This window comes from Moschus berezovskii, chromosome 17 (assembly GCF_049115385.1).
Source record: "Moschus berezovskii isolate FMDL1 chromosome 17, NW_MosBer_1.0, whole genome shotgun sequence".
In the NCBI taxonomy this organism is placed as follows: domain Eukaryota; kingdom Metazoa; phylum Chordata; class Mammalia; order Artiodactyla; family Moschidae; genus Moschus; species Moschus berezovskii.
In genome coordinates, this window is record NC_142476.1 from 34,123,132 (window position 1) to 34,139,734 (window position 16,603).

At 46.2% G+C, this 16,603-nt stretch overlaps 1 protein-coding gene across 1 annotated transcript in view; it reads left to right on the top strand.

Moving 5' to 3' along the window:
* The window catches only part of ASTN1 (astrotactin 1), a 366,450-nt gene that overhangs the window by 314,547 nt on the left and 35,300 nt on the right, over positions 1-16,603 (top strand). Inside the window, exons 17-18 of the mRNA XM_055419198.2 lie at positions 7,776-8,044; positions 16,184-16,317. Of these exons, the coding sequence (XP_055275173.2) occupies positions 7,776-8,044; positions 16,184-16,317 (403 nt within the window). The remainder of the gene's footprint in view (positions 1-7,775; positions 8,045-16,183; positions 16,318-16,603) is intronic.

Consider the following 16,603-nt stretch of genomic DNA (forward strand, 5'->3'; position numbering starts at 1 on the left):
TAGTTTGGGACACGTTGAGTTTGGATGTTGAACATTCACATGGATTTTCAAGCAAGTATCTTAAGTTTCTGTTATACTTGGGGAAGCAATCGTGGCTAGAGATGTATCTTTGGCTGTTACCAGATGATGCTTTGTTCTTTTTACTTGACTGCTTGAAGCTTTAATAAGGGGCTGGAGACATTTATAGATGCTTTGACTTTACTCTTTATGTTTGGCTTGTTTTCAAAATTTAAGTTCATGGTTCATGACTCACTGTGCTTACTCCTCCTTTCCCTCTCTCTCTCTCTATATATATATGTATATATACATGGAAGGGAGTTTCAAACATGAAGACACAATCCTTCTGCCCAAAGCACTCACTACCTGCTACTCAGGTGTAGAGAGAAGTGGCCAGGTTATGCCCTACCCACTTGTCCCTGATTTTGAATCCATCCTATTGTATTTTGTGCTGGTCTCAGTTCAGTTCAGTTGCTCAGTCATATCCGACTCTTTGTGACCCCATGGAATGCAGCACACAGGCTTCCTTGTCCTTCACCATCTCCTGGAGTTTGCTAAAACTCATGCCCTTTGAATCGGTGATGCCATACAACCATCTCGTCCTCTCTTGCCCTCTTTTCCTCCTGCCCTCAATCTTTCCCAGCATCAGAGTCTTTTCAAGTGAGTTGGCTCTTCGTATCAAGTGGTCAAATATTGGAGCTTCAGCTTCAGCATCAGTCCTTCCAATGAATACCCAAGACTGATTTTCTTTAGGATGGACTGCTTGGATCTCCTTGCAGTCCAAAGGACTCCCAAGAGTCTTCTCCATTACCACAGTTCAAAAGCATCAGTTCTTCAGTGCTCAGCCTTCTTTATGGCCCAATTCTCACATCTGCACATTACTACTGGAAAAAAACATAGCTTTGGCATGGCAGGTCTAGGAGTTCACTTTAAGGCCATCCAGAACAACTTGACCCTCTCTGTCTACGGATATAACTAAATGCCCTGAGAGGCTGATTTGAGCCTGGGTATGTGGGCGGAAATGTTCAGTTCAGTTCAGTTCAGTCACTCAGTCGTGTCCGACTCTCTGCAACCCCATGAATCACAGCACGCCAGGGCTCCCTGTCCATCACCAACTCCCGGGGTTCACTCAAACTCATGTCCACAGAGTCGGTGATGCCATCCAGCCATCTCATTCTCTGTCGTCCCCTTCTCCTCCCGCCCCCAACCTTTCCCAGCATCAGTCTTTTCCAGTGAGTCAACTCGTCGCATGAGGTGGCCAAAGTATTGCAGTTTCAGCTTTAGCATCAGTCCTTCCAATGAACACCCAGGATAGATTTCCCTTAGAATGGACTGGTTGGATCTCCTTGCAGTACAAGGGACTCTCAAGAGTCTTCTCCAACACCACAGTTCAAAAGCATCAATTCTTCAGCGATCAGCTTTCTTCACAGTCCAACTCTCACATCCATACATGACCACGGGAAAAACCATAGCCTTGACTAGACGGACCTTGGTTGGCAAAGTAATGTCTCTGCTTTTTACTATGCTATCTAGGTTGGTCATAACTTTCCTTCCAAGGAGTAAGCGTCTTTTAATTTCATGGCTGCAATCAGCATCCGCAGTGATTTTGGAGCCCAAAAAAATAAAGTCTGACACTGTTTCCACTGTTTTTCCATCTATTTCCCATGAAGTGATGGGACCAGATGCCATGATCTTTGTTTTCTGAATGTTGAGCTTCAAGCCAACCTTTTCACTCTCCTCTTTCACTTTCATCAAGAGGCTTTTGAGTTCCTCTTCACTTTCTGCCATAAGGGTAGTGTCATCTGCATATCTGAGGTTATTGATATTTCTCCCGGCAATCTTGATTCCAGCTTGTGCTTCTTCCAGCCCAGTGTTCCTCATGATGTACTCTGCATATAAGTTAAATAAGCAAGGTGACAATATACAGCCTTGACGCACTCCTTTTCCTATTTGGAACCAGTCGGTTGTTCCATGTACAGTTCTGACTGTTGCTTCCTGACCTGCATACAGGTTTCTCAAGAGGCAGCTCAGGTGGTCTGGGATTCCCATCTCTTTCAGAATTTTCCACAGTTTATTGTGATCCACACAGTCAAAGGCTCTGGCATAGTCAATGAAGCAGAAGTAGATGTTTTTCTGGAACTCTCTTGCTTTCTCTATGATCCAGCGGATATTGGCAATTTGATCTCTGGTACCTCTGCCTTTTCTAAAACCTGCTTGAACATCTGGGAGTTCACGGTTCACATATTGCTGAAGCCTGGCTTGGAGAATTTTGAGCATGACTTTACTAGCGTGTGAGATGAGTGCAATTGTGCGGTAGTTTGAGCATTCTTTGGCATTGCCTTTCTTTGGGATTGGAATGAAGACTGACCTTTTCCAGTCCTGTGGCCACTGCTGAGTTTTCCAAATCTGCTGGCATATTGAGTGCAGCACTTTCACAGCATCATCTTTCAAGATTTGAAATAGCTCAATTGGAATTCCATCACCACCACTAGCTTTGTTCGTTGTGATGCTTTCTAAGGCCCACTTGACTTCACATTCCAAGATGTCTGGCTCTAGGTCAGTGATCACGTTATCGTGACTATCTGGGTCGCGAAGATCTTTTTTGTACAGTTCTTCTGTGTATTCTTGCCTCCTCTTCTTAATATCTTCTGCTTCTGTTAGGTCCCTACCATTTTTGTCCTTTATCGAGCCAATCTTTGCATGAAATGTTCCCTTGGCATCTCTCATTTTCTTGAAGAGGTCTCTTGTTTTTCCTATTCTGTTGTTTTCCTCTATCTCTTTGCATTGATCACTGAGGAAGGCTTTCTTATCTCTCCTTGCTATTCTTTGGAACTCTGCATTCAGATGCTTATATCTTTCTTTTTCTCCTTTGCTTTTCGCTTCTCTTTTCACAGCTATTTGTAAGGCCTCCTCAGACAGCCATTTTTCTTTTTTGCATTTCTTTTCCATGGGGATGGTCTTGGTCCCTGTCTCCTGTACAATGTCACGAACCTCCGTCCAGAGTTCATCAGGCACTCTATCTATCAGATCTAGTTCCTTAAATCTATTCCTCACTTCCACTGTATAATCATAAGGGATTTGATTTAGGTCATACCTGAATGGGCGGAAATGTGAATTCTGGTAATTTCAAGACTTCTGATGTGAACAGGAGTGGACCAGGGTGGGGCGGGTACATGGGCATTGGGGTGTCAGCTTCAGGGCACAGTTCTCTGTGGCTGTGCTTCATTTACCCCATGTCAAGCCTCTTTCCTGTGGGTCCTAAGCTGTCTCCAAAAGCTGGGATCTGATGAGTTTGCATTTGATTTTTTTGCTGCCTAATGAACTGCCTCTGTAGTTCTAGCTGTGATGTCATTCGCATCTCATTGCCTTGGGCAGCAACTCAGGAGAGAAATTCTTAGGCAGCCCCAGAATCCTACAGGAATTGTACCAATTTACTTCATAACAACTAATTCACCTTCATGACCTGTCAGTTTCCAGCAGCAGAGCAGACCCTGCATGAGGATGGTCAGTCACTTTTATTATCATCCTCCTATGCTCCTGAGTCTAGGTGGGTCAATATGCACAGGCCTAAGGCCACAGGCACATCCTCAAAGAGATTTTGAACACCAAGGATGCCAATAATCTCATACCATGATATTCTATTGGGGAAAATCATCTGCTGTGTGCTGTAGGATACAGATTTAGCCTAAAGCAAATGGCATTTATTTATAGCAAACTGTATTTGCAAAATGCTTTGCAGTTTTGGGGTTGTTAACGACTTTCCAGGTTGGCTGTTCTTCTGCTTGTAAGAAAGCTAAGTGTGATGAGGACCCCAAAGCTCCTGAGAGCAGAGGAGTAGATTTTGCAAATTGGGGTGAGTGGAGGGGGGACACACGAGTATTTTTAGTCAGAAGGCACGTTCGTCAGTTACAATCTTTTAAGACCTTTGTCGTTGTTCAGTTACTCAGTTGTGTCTGACTCTTTGTGACCCCGTGGACTACAGCACGCCAGGCTTCCCAGCCCTTCACTATCTCCCAGAGTCTGCTCAAACTCATGTCCGTTGAGTCGATGATGCCATACCAAGACCTTAACTGTAACTTATTTATGTCCAGAAACTGTGTGTTTGTTGAAATAGAGTATTCATTTTATTAAGAGACAATATCGAGTCTTGAATTACTGGAGCGTTTCTACCCTTCTACCCGGGACCTAGAAAGTAGAAGAGGGACCGAGTAAGAAAAGACTGTAACTTGAGTGGGCAGTGGACGAAGGCAGGCACTGAGCCATGAGGAAATACAGCAGTGTCTCCTCCCATATCCAGACCTCGGCACCACCCACTCCAGCACCCAGGATGGGGTTAAAATCAGATGTCAAAGATCAGCCTGTCCTGCAGCATTGAGGACGCGAAACTCTTCTTCCCCTCACCACAGGCATGATGGTTATTGGTGCTCTCTTTGGGCAAAGGGAGATTTATCTGGGCTTTCACCACCAGACTCCATCATTTTAAGGAGTATTTCCCAATTGTATCTTTAACAGTGCATGGAAAATGCATTTCCTTTTTGAAAAATCTACCTCATACACACATCTCTATTCTTCGTTGGAGCCTGAATAGATGGCTTTGGGGAGTTAGCTGCTCGTTGCTTCTGTGTAAATCTCACTCCTCTCTTGACAGCTCCATCCTGCGTGATGAGGGGACCAGAGGGGCAGTTCGTCTTGGCCTCCAGCAGGACCTGCTCTATATGGGCCTGAATATTTTCAGGAGAAGGAAAATACAGTTCTGATGAAACCGAGAGTTTGGTGGCCTCCCACCATCTTCCTCTGTAAACTGCTTTCTGTGCTTCTCCGTGTCCTAACCTTGCACCAATCCAGAGCTGAAGGATATCGAAGGGGATTAGTTGCATCTTGACTTTAATTGGGAAAGCCGGAAGACAGCAGCAAGAGGAACAGCCCCTCAAATGTTTACAGCAATTACAAGCCTTAATGATGGAGCGCTGGAGGGCAGGGAAGCTGTCACTCAGCTCCACGGTGTTTGGGATGCAGTGCCCTCTAGTGGCCAAATTTGTCTGATAGCTGGTGCACCCTAAGTGATGAATGGGCAGGGGTTATATGTCATGCATTGTGGCTTCCCTCATAGTTCATTCAATCAAGAATCTGCAAGGCTTTAATTCCTGGGTCGGGAAGATCCCCTGGAGGAGGAAATGGCAACCCGCTCCAGTATTCTTGCCTGGAGAATCCCGTGGACAGAGGAGCCTGGCAGGCTACAGCCCATGAGGTCGCCAGAGTTGGACACAACTTAGCGACTAAACCACCACCATATAACATATATATACAGATGTATGTGTAGGATCTAGAGGGAATTTCTGGGTATTTGGGAATTAAAGGTGAGAGAAAAGAAATTTGATGCCATATTATTTTCCCCTTGAAGTAATTTATACTTCATGTGAAGGATATTGAGGGGGATTTTAATTTTCCCTCTGAATTTTATTCTCTTTTCATTATCTTGTGTTTCCCATAATTATATCTCTTACTCTATTTTTCTCTGCATCAGTTTTATGGAATTTGTTTTACTCAACTTTTTGTTATTTGATTGAACGGAAATTGTGCCATCACATTTTTTTTCTTTTTAAGTAGCCAGGCATTACTTTTCCATTAGTATCTCTTCTGTCCAAAGTGGCCATGATAAATTTATCACACCTTTTCTTTCCTCGCACAGAAGTCATTTTAGACTTTATATCACCATCTAGTGGTCATTTCCTAGAAGTGCTTTTCCAAGCCTCTGTTGAATTACTTTCTCAACCAGGTTGAGATGACATGTGGATGGATAGTGAAATGAATGTGAGGGAGGGGCATAGGGCCAGCAGGAGACCCTCAGGCTCTCCAGCAAAGCTTGCACAGTGAAATGTTTTAAACCTTACCTTGAAAAGAAGCATGATCTCTTTACTGATTTTTTTTTAATTATTTTACTCTTTCGATGAATGAGGGCCTGCGTTTCTAGAAGTCACATCATGGACGCAAAGCTGTCACACACACGCACACATACCCTTATTGCAGCCCAGTCCATGCAGCCTGTTGAAGAAGAATGGAAGCCTGGCCAAAGGGCTGGGTGGGGAGTCCTGCCAGGTCATGGCCACTTTATGAACACTCCCAGCCGTGAGGTGGACTGAGTTGCGTGAGCCTGAGTATCAATCAAGATTCGCACATGGCTTGGAGTGACTGAGGTTAACTGCTGTGGGCTCCTGGACCTTTCCTTTGAGGCCATCATTCTTGGTTTTTGTGTGTGTGGTTACTTAGTTCTCTTATAACCTAGCAAGGGCTTGAGCTCAATCTCAGATCTGTTATTAAACAAAATGTGAGTGTGAAATAAATGATATTCCATATCTATAGTCTCTGAGTGAGTCTTTGCCTTTGCACAAAGAAGGAGTCTGTTGTCAATGGAGCTGCTGATACAAAATGCCTTGTCTGCATAGTGAAACGATAGTGCTAAAATACCTCTGGACTCTTCCAAATGGTCTTACATCGCAAACAAGGGGAATAGCAGAGCTCCCTGAACCCTGTAAGAGGGGACTCTCCTGTAAAGCTGTAATTCGTATCTCATGATCACCTTCTGGAACCACTTTGTAGATCATTCCAAACAGTTTCCCCAAAGATCCGGTTCATCCAGGATGGCACCCTGAATGAGCCTGAGGAGCAGAAGGAATGTTCTATTATATCTGCCCATCATTTCCAAAAGCCCAGGTGTCCCCCTGAAATTTTTTCATGTTCAGGCATATAACTGTGCACAAAGGACCAGGGGTCACCTGAGGAACCCAGGGTTTTTCTGTCAGCAGATTCTACTTCCATTTTCCTTTAGACTTAATAACTTAAAAGTCATGAAGGCTTGGAAAAGAAATACCAAGCAGTGCTTTCTTCTGTAGGGAGCAAACACTTCTTTTCTGGCAGGCATTTCCACTATTTGTCACCAAATATAAATCAAGAGCCTCCCCAACTACCTTTTACTCATCAGTCAAGAGCAGTATGGATTCATCTCTCAGGCTCTGGAGTACAACTCTTCTTGAAAAAGTCAAAATCCCCTCCCCATCTTCCATACATCAATTGATAATGAAGCAGAGAAGTCCTATTCTTCCCTACAACTTAAAGGCTTTAGGGGTCAGATCTCACGATAGCTGTGTCTTCTTGAGGCTCTTGGGTTCACTCTCCTTGTCTGTAAAATGGGTGTGATGATAGAGTTCACGCAGAGAGCTGTGGTAGGGGTTCAGGGAGGTCTTGAACAGCTCTCACTTTCATAGTTCAGACTTGATGAATCTTACTGCTAGTTATGATTAAAACTATAACGATGGTGATTTGACATGCACTAGTCATTGTATTTTGTGCTTGAAAAATGGTTGGCTGTTTATTTATTACACAATGCTAGGGGCAGGTATTATTGATATCTTCATTTTGGGATGAAGAGAGTGATTCATAGAATAATCACTGCTATTTTTGTTTATGTTATTGATGACAGCCATAAAACCTGCACAGATACTGCAGAAGCATCCCTCTGAAATGATTCGTGGGACTCATGACACTCAGAAAGAAAGGAAGAAAAAAAACTGTCTCACATTTGGAAGGACTATTTCCAACTCTGTAGTTTTCTGGGAGTATGGGTTCCCCAAGCTGAGTGGGGTGACAGCATCACATTCTTAGGCCCTCAGATGTTTTCTGACCTCTCAAGAACCTGGCTCCAGTACTCAGGGGCCACGAGGCCATGCAAGTCCCTGCTGTTTCACCTCCCTCACTGCTCCCTTTCCTTCTGTGTCTGGCAGGCAACTCCCCATCTGACGAGTCAGAGGAGCGGGAAAGAGACCCCAAGGTGCTGACGTTCCCAGAGTACATCGCGAGCCTCTCGGAGTCTGGCACCAAGCGTGTGGCGGCTGGAGTCCGCATGGAGTGCCAGAGCAAGGGCCGATGCCCCTCGTCCTGCCCCCTGTGTCACGTGACATCCAGCCCTGACACCCCTGCCGAGCCAGTTCTGCTGGAGGTGACCAGAGCCTCCCCCATCTATGAGCTCGTGACCAACAACCAGACCCAGAGGGTAAGAGGCCTGGGACTCGTGGCTCAGGGTGGCATCAACAGCAGAGGGCTTTGCAAATGGCCTGAAGAGGTCACGGGGTCAGCTGAGCTCCAGGCTACGACATGGAGAGCAGGGATTTTTTTTTTAACTACTCCAGGCATCTAATTTGCTTAGATTTGCATATTTGCATGTTAAGTCCAGTCAGTGCCTTCGCATCACTCGTGGTGATGACTCAGGAGTCACGGTTCAGCATTTGTACAGGTCTTTGAGCAACAAGGGCTGGTAGGAAAGAGGGTGACGGGGAGGCATAAGAAATCATAGTCACCAAAACGGTGTTCAGAAAGCCTCAGGATGGGATGGTCGTGGGAAGGGGTTCAGCAATACCACCCCTTCTTGTTGGCACAACAGGTGGACCAGCTCTCCTAACTGATTCAAAGCTGGGACAAGCTGCAGCCAGACTAGAAGGAGCACCTTAGGTATACAGGTCCCCAAGGGACAGGTCTGCCCACCTTAGCCTGGAGGGGCTGCTTTCCTGTCGCTCACTGTGACTCTAAAAGCAAAACTCCAAATCAATGCAGATCTTTCCGCCTTCTCTTATGCAGCTGGGTCATGACGTTTCCCCCAACCGCTTCTCCTTTTCCTCTGCTCATCCCTCTCCCAAGGTGCTAAGAGGAAATGAATGGACCCGAAAGGGTAAGCTGAATAAGTGCAGCAGAGGCAGGCTCACCTCACTCCCAGCTCTCTGATCTCAAGGATGTAAAGAACGGAGTGAATCAAAACACAGACAACAATGATAAAAACAAAAATAAACACAGAAGCTCAAGGTGGGGGACTTCTGAGACTCTAGACAAAGCCCACCTTGGGGACCAGGTACAGTAGAGTCACAGCAGCAAGCTGCTTGCAGGCCTGAGACGTGTGTCTCTCCAGGTGGGGTGTTAATTGCTTTCTCTTTTCTCTTTAAGGAACACCTGGTGTGTCACAGTTTGCTTCATAGGTGATGCTCAAACCAACAGGAAGGATTTTGCATGTGTGTGTGTGCTTCTCTCGCCTCTCTGCCTCCGCCACAGATATTTCATTGGGTGTTTGAAAATAAGGTTTTTCACAGGAACAGAAAGACAAATTGTTCCTCTGACCTACAAATTTCTCTTCAATCTGATAGAAGTGACTATGGGAAGAGAAGTGGGAGAAGAGAGACCACGGGAGGTGGGCTTGGAAGGATGAAGAGAAGGCGGGGCTTGTGTCATCATGGAAACCCAAAGCTGCAGTGTTTTTAATCCAATGCCCAGCCTTCCCCTAACCTTACCCACCCCAGGCTGCTTCAGCTGGTACCCAGGAGCTCCTGCACACTTGGCTGGAAACAGTAGAGTCACGGCGCTCAGGCACAGACTATCCTATGAGACGGGCAGGGCATGCAAAGCTGCAGACAGGGATGAGCTTCGTGGAAGAGTGGGGGTGGCTAGAGCCCCTGCTTCCTGTATGGCCAACACCAGCAGAATGAGGAAGCTGGAGGAAGTTTCATCTTTAGCAGCCCCCTTTCCTGGATCCCTTGCTAGCCAGAGCTTAGCCCCTTCCTGTCTTCCTGCACTGGTCTTAGGAGGCATCGCTCAGCCTCTCTCCTATCTGGCCATATTTTGAACCCTGAATTTCTAAGCACATAGAAAGGTGGCTTGGTCTGGAGTTCAGTCGCCATGCCCTGTTTCTCCTCACTCATCTTCCTTAGACATATTCTGTCTTCACCATTCTCTCTGCTCCTATGCGTTTCTTTCTGATTTTATCCTTTCTCCCAAAGGATGGAGATGGGGAGTGACGAAGCCAAGGATCAGGGGAGGGGAGCTGAGTCCTGGCATTAGTAACTCAGTGTGTTCTATGCCCACCTCTTTGATGGATCTTTGAGCCAATTTTCTAACATCTTGGCCTTATTGTCTTCCTTCTGTTGGACTAAATACTCCCTAATGCCCACTCCAGTACTCTCGCCTGGAAAATCCCATGGATGGAGAAGCCTGGTAGGCTGCAGTCCGTGGGGTTGCTAAGAGTCTTAGACACGATTGAGCGACTTCACTTTCACGCATTGGAGAAGGAAATGGCAACCCACTCCAGTGTTCTTGCCTGGAGAATCCCAGGGATGGGGGAGCCTGGTGGGCTGCCATCTATGGGGTCGCACAGAGTCGGACACGACTAAAGCGACTTAGCATCAGCAATGCCATATTTCAGTCTAGTCTATGATTGCAGTTTAAAAACATGTAAGTCAAACCAGTATTCTTGCCTGGAAAATCCCATGGACAGAGGAGCCTGGCAGGCTGCAGTCCCTGGAATCACAAAGAGTTGGACATGACTGAGCGACTTCACTTTTTAAGTCAAGCCATATAACCAACCAGGTGTCTCAAATCCAACAAACTCACCATCTTCCACCCTAAGCCATACCTGCCATGCTTCCATCTCAGTGAAAGACATTGTTTTCTACCAAGTTGCCCAAACTGGAGACCAAAGATGCTTCCTATACTCTTCTTGTCCCTGACATCTATTCCATCATCAAGGGCCACAAATATCTCAAATCCATCCTCATTTTGTCAAACCCCCGTCACAGCCTAACTAGTATTTCAGTCATGTTAAATTGCTTCAGTTGTATCCAACTCTTTGTGACCCAATGGACTGTAGCCCACTAGGCTCCTCTGTCCATGGGATTCTCCAGGCAAGAATACTGGAGTGGGTTGCCATGCCCTTCTCCAGGGGACCTTCCCATCCCATTGATTGAACCTATAGCTCTTACATCTCCTGCATTAGCAGGTGGGTTCTATGCCACTAGCGCCACCTGGAAAGCAGCTCAGTGGGTAATGCATTGGCCTGCTAGGAAACAGGGATTCAATCCCTGGGTCAGGACAATTGTTTGGAGGAGGAAATGGCAACCCACTGCAGTATTCTTGCCTGGGAAATCCCATGGACAGAGGAGCATGGTGGGCTACAGTCCATGGGGTCACAAAGAGTTGGATATGACTCAGTGACTGAGCACACATGGATTGCATTTCAGTCATCCACTGTAATATCAGGCCATCATGTTACTAAAGTCGCCTTCTTATTGGTTTTTCCTGTTAGACCAGTCAGTCATCTAACTAATTAGTCTAATATGCACTTCTGACCATATACCAGAAGAGTAATTCAATGGCTCTGTAGAATCTATGGACACAATCTAAAGTCCGTAGCACATCATTAACAAGGACAGTTCACTACCCAATTTTGTCTTCACTTACATGGTTAGGCTGCACCCACGCTATACTTTAGCCTCTGAAATTTGACCCCTTGTACCTCCTTAAACACAAAATGTTTCTCCCATGCTTCTGGTCCTTCAAATTTGCAGCTGTCTCTCCCAGAAGCGCTTTCTCCCACATTACTGCCACTGGCAGACTCCTAGTGTTACTTCCAAGTTCCAGCTCAAACATGACTCTCCCTTTCACTCCCAGGCCAACCCAGTGTTCCTTCATGTAGCCCCCGTGGTATAGGTGTGTGCATCTTTTAGAGCATGCATCACCTATAACTCTCATGTTTATATAGTCGTTCACTCTCCCCTAGACTGTGAGAATCTTTCTCGTCTATGAAATCCCAGTGCCCGACAATAGTCACACACAGATGTCATTCTGCAGAATGAACAAGCAAAATGATCAATAAAAAGAAATGAATGGATAGATGAACTTGAAAGTTCAACTGCTCTCCTTAGAAAAAATAAATAAAAATTGGAAATTAGATTTCTTTAATAGAATCAGAATTAATCTAATGACAAACCAGGGCTCTCATGCAATGCCTGGCACACTGGAAGTACAAAGAAAAATGTAATTTTCCCTTCTCTTTCTTTCCCAAATCGTACCTTCTTGATTCTGACATCACTTTGGACATTTCAGGGTGTACTCCAAGGAGATCCAGTCCTTTATGCCTTAGCACAGAAAGAATTCAGTGAGAGGCAAAGTGATAGATAAGAAGTGACTTATCAGGACAAGGTGTTTGTGAGGTTTATGAATGGGCAGGTTAGAGGAGCTGGGCACTGAGAACTTAGTAGGCTACAGTTTTATAATCAAAGGAAGAGTGTGGAGGGGAAAAAAAAAACAGTTTTTTCCTCATTCTTGAATAGACATCATGCTTCCATCAGCTCCTCCTTTGGGTTGGGCAGGGGAGTTTTCCTATATGAACAGGCTAGGACTGTCATGGCACTATGGAAAAACTATTTTAGGTCTCATTACAATGAGGGCAGCTTCCCAGGTGGCGCTAGTGGTAAAGAACCCACCTGCCAGTGCAGGAGATGTAAAAGATGAGGGTTGAATCCCTGAGTCAGGAAGATCCCCTGGCACCCCACTCCAGTATTCTTGCCTGGAGAATCCCACGGACAGAGGAGCCTGGCGAGCTACGGTCCATGGGATCACAAAGAGTCGGACACGACTGAAGCAACTAAGCATTCATGCACGTACACTGAGGGCCTTTCACTCTGAAATGTCACTTTCCCATAAATTGTTTTCTGTGTGTGCAGAGAGCATGTCCTAGGAGTCACTAACTTACTGAGCTCACTGGGCAGGATGTGGGTCTCATGCCACCATTGTTTGATTGTTTGGGGGCATGTCCCGTGCTTCTGTAGCATGGTTCTGTTGCTAAGCAAGCCTGCTTGGTTTTGGTTAAGCAAACCTGCTTTCTTGAGTGATTATTAACTTACAGGATCTCCCATGCTTTTTCTTTACTTACAATCCCCTAGTGGGATTAACTATTTAATCACTTACTTTGTACCTTTCCTCTGTCCCTCTCAATTCCTCTCTGGTACCCTCAACCTACCTTCGCAGTTACCTCTCGCACAGAATTTAAAGAGGAGGCGCTTGCAGGGAATGGTCTGAAATGGCATTCAGAATGTTTGTCATCGTGAGTGTCGGTCGTCACGCCTTTGCGAGGAAAATCTGGTCATGTTGCTCCCTTGTGTGAAACATTCTGATGACTTCCTGTTGCTCTTAGAACATGACACCCTCCCACACAGTGTCCAAGGGCTCTCTGTAATCAACCCTGCCGCCCTGCCACTTCCTAAGCATCTCTTTGCCGCTGCTCTCTCTCACAGCCAGATGAACTTTTTCTCAGTTAGAAGTAAAGTCTCATACAGGCTAAAGCCTTCTTAATGTTGGTTTTTTTCTACCTGGAACACTTCTCCAACTTTTGTGACTCGATTACTCTTGACCTATCCCTCCAGTCTCACGAAGGCATTCCCACACTCTTCTGTGATACGGGCCCCTCCTTGTGCCTCCTGCCACCATGTCACCCTTTTCTGGAGTCTTTGTCACAGCTGTGGTTATTTATGTAACTTTTGTTTATTATTTGTTTATTAACTGTAAGACTTAATGCAAGCCGGGGCCATATTTACCTTTGCATTGTATCCTTAATGCTTAGCACAGGAAATGGTCTTTATAGGTGCTTAATCAATAATTGTTGATTAAAGACTCTAAGGCAGCAGCCATGAAATCCTCTTCATTCTGCTCATCTCAAAGGTTTTGTTTTCCTAGTTAAAAAAAATATATATATATATATGTATCTTTATATACATACTTATATATATATGTGTATATATATATATTTTAATATAGTTCAGTCCAGGAAAACATGAAGTGAGCAGTTGATATGGACCAGGCTTCATCTTGGGAGCTGGCGGATACGGCATTAATCAAGACAGCTTGATGAGTCCATCTAGCCCGAGATACCAAATCCATTCTGTTGCCCATTTACTAACCTGTGACCATGAGCAAGTTAATGGTGACCTAACCTCTTGGACTCTGTGTCTTCCACTGTGAATCATGATAATCGTTTATCATGGAGCTCAAATGAAAGTGTCACTGATCCAGACTCAGGCCTACTCACCTGCGCATGGTAAAGCCAATCTGCTGCCACCAGGGCATGGTGAAGGAAAATGTGGCTTGTATTCTGAAGGTTGCCAATACGAGGACAGTGGCTTGTGCTCCAAAACCCTAAACTCCTGGAAAGCTTGCAGCAAAACAGTTTTAAAGGCCAGGTGAAGGAGGAGGGTATGTCATCAATTCGTGGTGAGCAATAATTCTCTGAATGGCTGATGGTGAGGGAACAGGATAGTGTCTCAGGGGTTAACATTATCGATGCAGTCCTTAGGTTCCAGGAAGCCTGGTCATTAAGTAGACACATCTTCCATTTGGTGGGAGATTGACGTCTGTGAAACAACTCAGGAAATGTGCATCAGATACTATTATCTAGGTACTTCAGAGAGGAGCTAAAGCAAAGGATGAAGGGGAAGGCCCTACAGGGCTCCGCTCTGTTACAAAGGTGTTAGCATCTAAAAAGGCTTTGGAAACTTGAAAGCTCTACACAGATAGTGCTGATAATGGAGAGTGACCTGGCCCTGCTCCCCAGAGGCTCCCTTTCCAAGGTGGGTGGTGTGGGAGGGGAGTTTCAGTATGGACTTTACGTATTCTAATCTGTGTTGAATGGGACACAGGATACTGACTTCGGGCTTGGACGTGTTGGTTTTCCAGGATTATCTCTTCTTTTACTTCTTCTTTTCTGGGTTTTTTTTTTTTTCTCTTTCTTTAATTGTTTGGCCTAACATTTTCCAGGGTAGCTGTGTCATTACTCTAACTTATCAATTATGTGGGGGTATGGTGATGATGGAACTGAGGGAAAAGAGCCACAGGGAAAGCAGAGGCTGCAGAGGTTGAGTTGCCCCGAGAGAAAGCTCTGGCTCGCCCTGCGGCCATCTCAGGCTCTCCCCCACTCCCAGGCTGGGGTTGGGGTACTGAGAGGGGCCACTAAGGGGCCAGTACCCCTCAGGACCCACTCCTTCTGCCCCTCTTGCAAGTTCTGTTCCCTCACTGATCTAATGTTATCTTATTGTCCTTTTGTTGAGCAGTGAATATCTGCTGTGAAACCACTGTATGTAAAGAACTGTTCTAGCTTCCGTGGTATTTACAAGCTTCCTCATAAGACCTGACCCTGGCTTTTAAAGACAATAACAATTGCCGGTATTGACTGATGACTGACATGTACTTTTTATATACGACCATTGTGTGCATTGGGCTTCCCTGGTAGCTCAGCTGGTAAAGACTGCCTGCAATACAAGGAACCCTGGCTCAATTCCTGGGTCAGAAAGATCCCCTGGAAAAGGGATAGGCTACCCACTCCAGTATTCCTGGGCTTCCCTGGTGGCTCAGATGGTAAAGAATCTGCCTGCAATGCATGAGACCTGGGTTTGATCCCTGGGTTGGGGAGAGCCCCTGGAGAAGGTAAAGGCCACCTACTCCAGTATTCTGGCCTGGAGAATTCCATGGACAGAGGACAGTCCCTTGGGTCTCAAAGAGTCAGGCACGACTGAGCAACTTTCGCTTCCTTCAATTCAATGTGTGCATTAGCATAGGCTCCCTGCCAGACTCCTTGGCATAGATTTGTTTCATTTAATTGTCACAACATCCTTATAGGGAAAGTGCTGTTTTTATCCCATTTTACCATTGAGGAACCTGAGTTTATGTCATTTGCCCAAGGTCACAGGGCAGGTGTTGGCAGAGCTGGAGTTCTCACCCAGAGGGACTGCTCCAGAGCCCGGGTCTCAGCCTGAGTGTCACATGGTTTCTACCTTCCATTAGAAAGAGAGACATGATGCCTAATCACAACCCAAGGCAGAATTGCATATATACTGGAAGTGAGATACAGGGCATGCTGAAGGAGTACAGAGGAAATACTGGGGTGTGGTGAAGAGGGCAGAGGAGGATGCCCTGAGAGGCATTTGAGAAAAGGCTGAGTGCTTTTCTCAAGGGGAAGGTGCTGAAGGCCGGCCCCGCTGAGTGGATGGAGACGAGGTCGTGCCGCTAGAGCTAGAATGTAGAATGCTGGTGCAGAATGGGAGGCAGAGGCAAGGTGGAAGAAGACTGGCTCCCAAGGTGCCAGCCCTCAACCACAGGGATGATCCACAGGGATGCTAATGAGACAGGGACACCCTCCAGGTCCTCCGAGGTCCAGCTTTCCCAGGAACACGCCCCTGGGGTAGACACACACGGAGAGGTGGTGCTGCAGCCGGCTGGCTGGACTTATTTAGGGCCAAGCAGAGCCCTGATAACTCCGTCTCTAGAGTCTGACGACCCGGCCTGGCTCCCTGATCCTCACTCTTGTTTCTGCCCTCCCTTGCAGCTCTTGCTGGAGGCCACCATGAGCTCCCTCTGGTGCTCGGGAACCGGGGACGTCATCGAGGACTGGTGTCGATGTGACTCCACTGCTTTCGGAGCTGACGGGCTCCCCACCTGTGCTCCTCTCCCTCAGCCTGTGTACGAGTCCCTCCTTTCTGGGCTTTCTCTTGCTGGCATGCCTTAGCATTATCCTGCAAATGTATATTAAAGATTGTTCACTATTTTCCAGGCAATGGGCTGGGTACTGGGGAACAGAAAGAAAAAGATGGTGCAGTGCCTGCCTTTGGGGCACTTTCAGTCTTTCAGGAGAAGCAGATTCACAGATTTAACAGTAAGGGGGAAGGGTTTGATAAGAGTTATGTGAGACAAGGACTTCGCTGGTGGTCCAGGGGTTAAGACTCTGTGCTTCCACTGCAGGGATTTG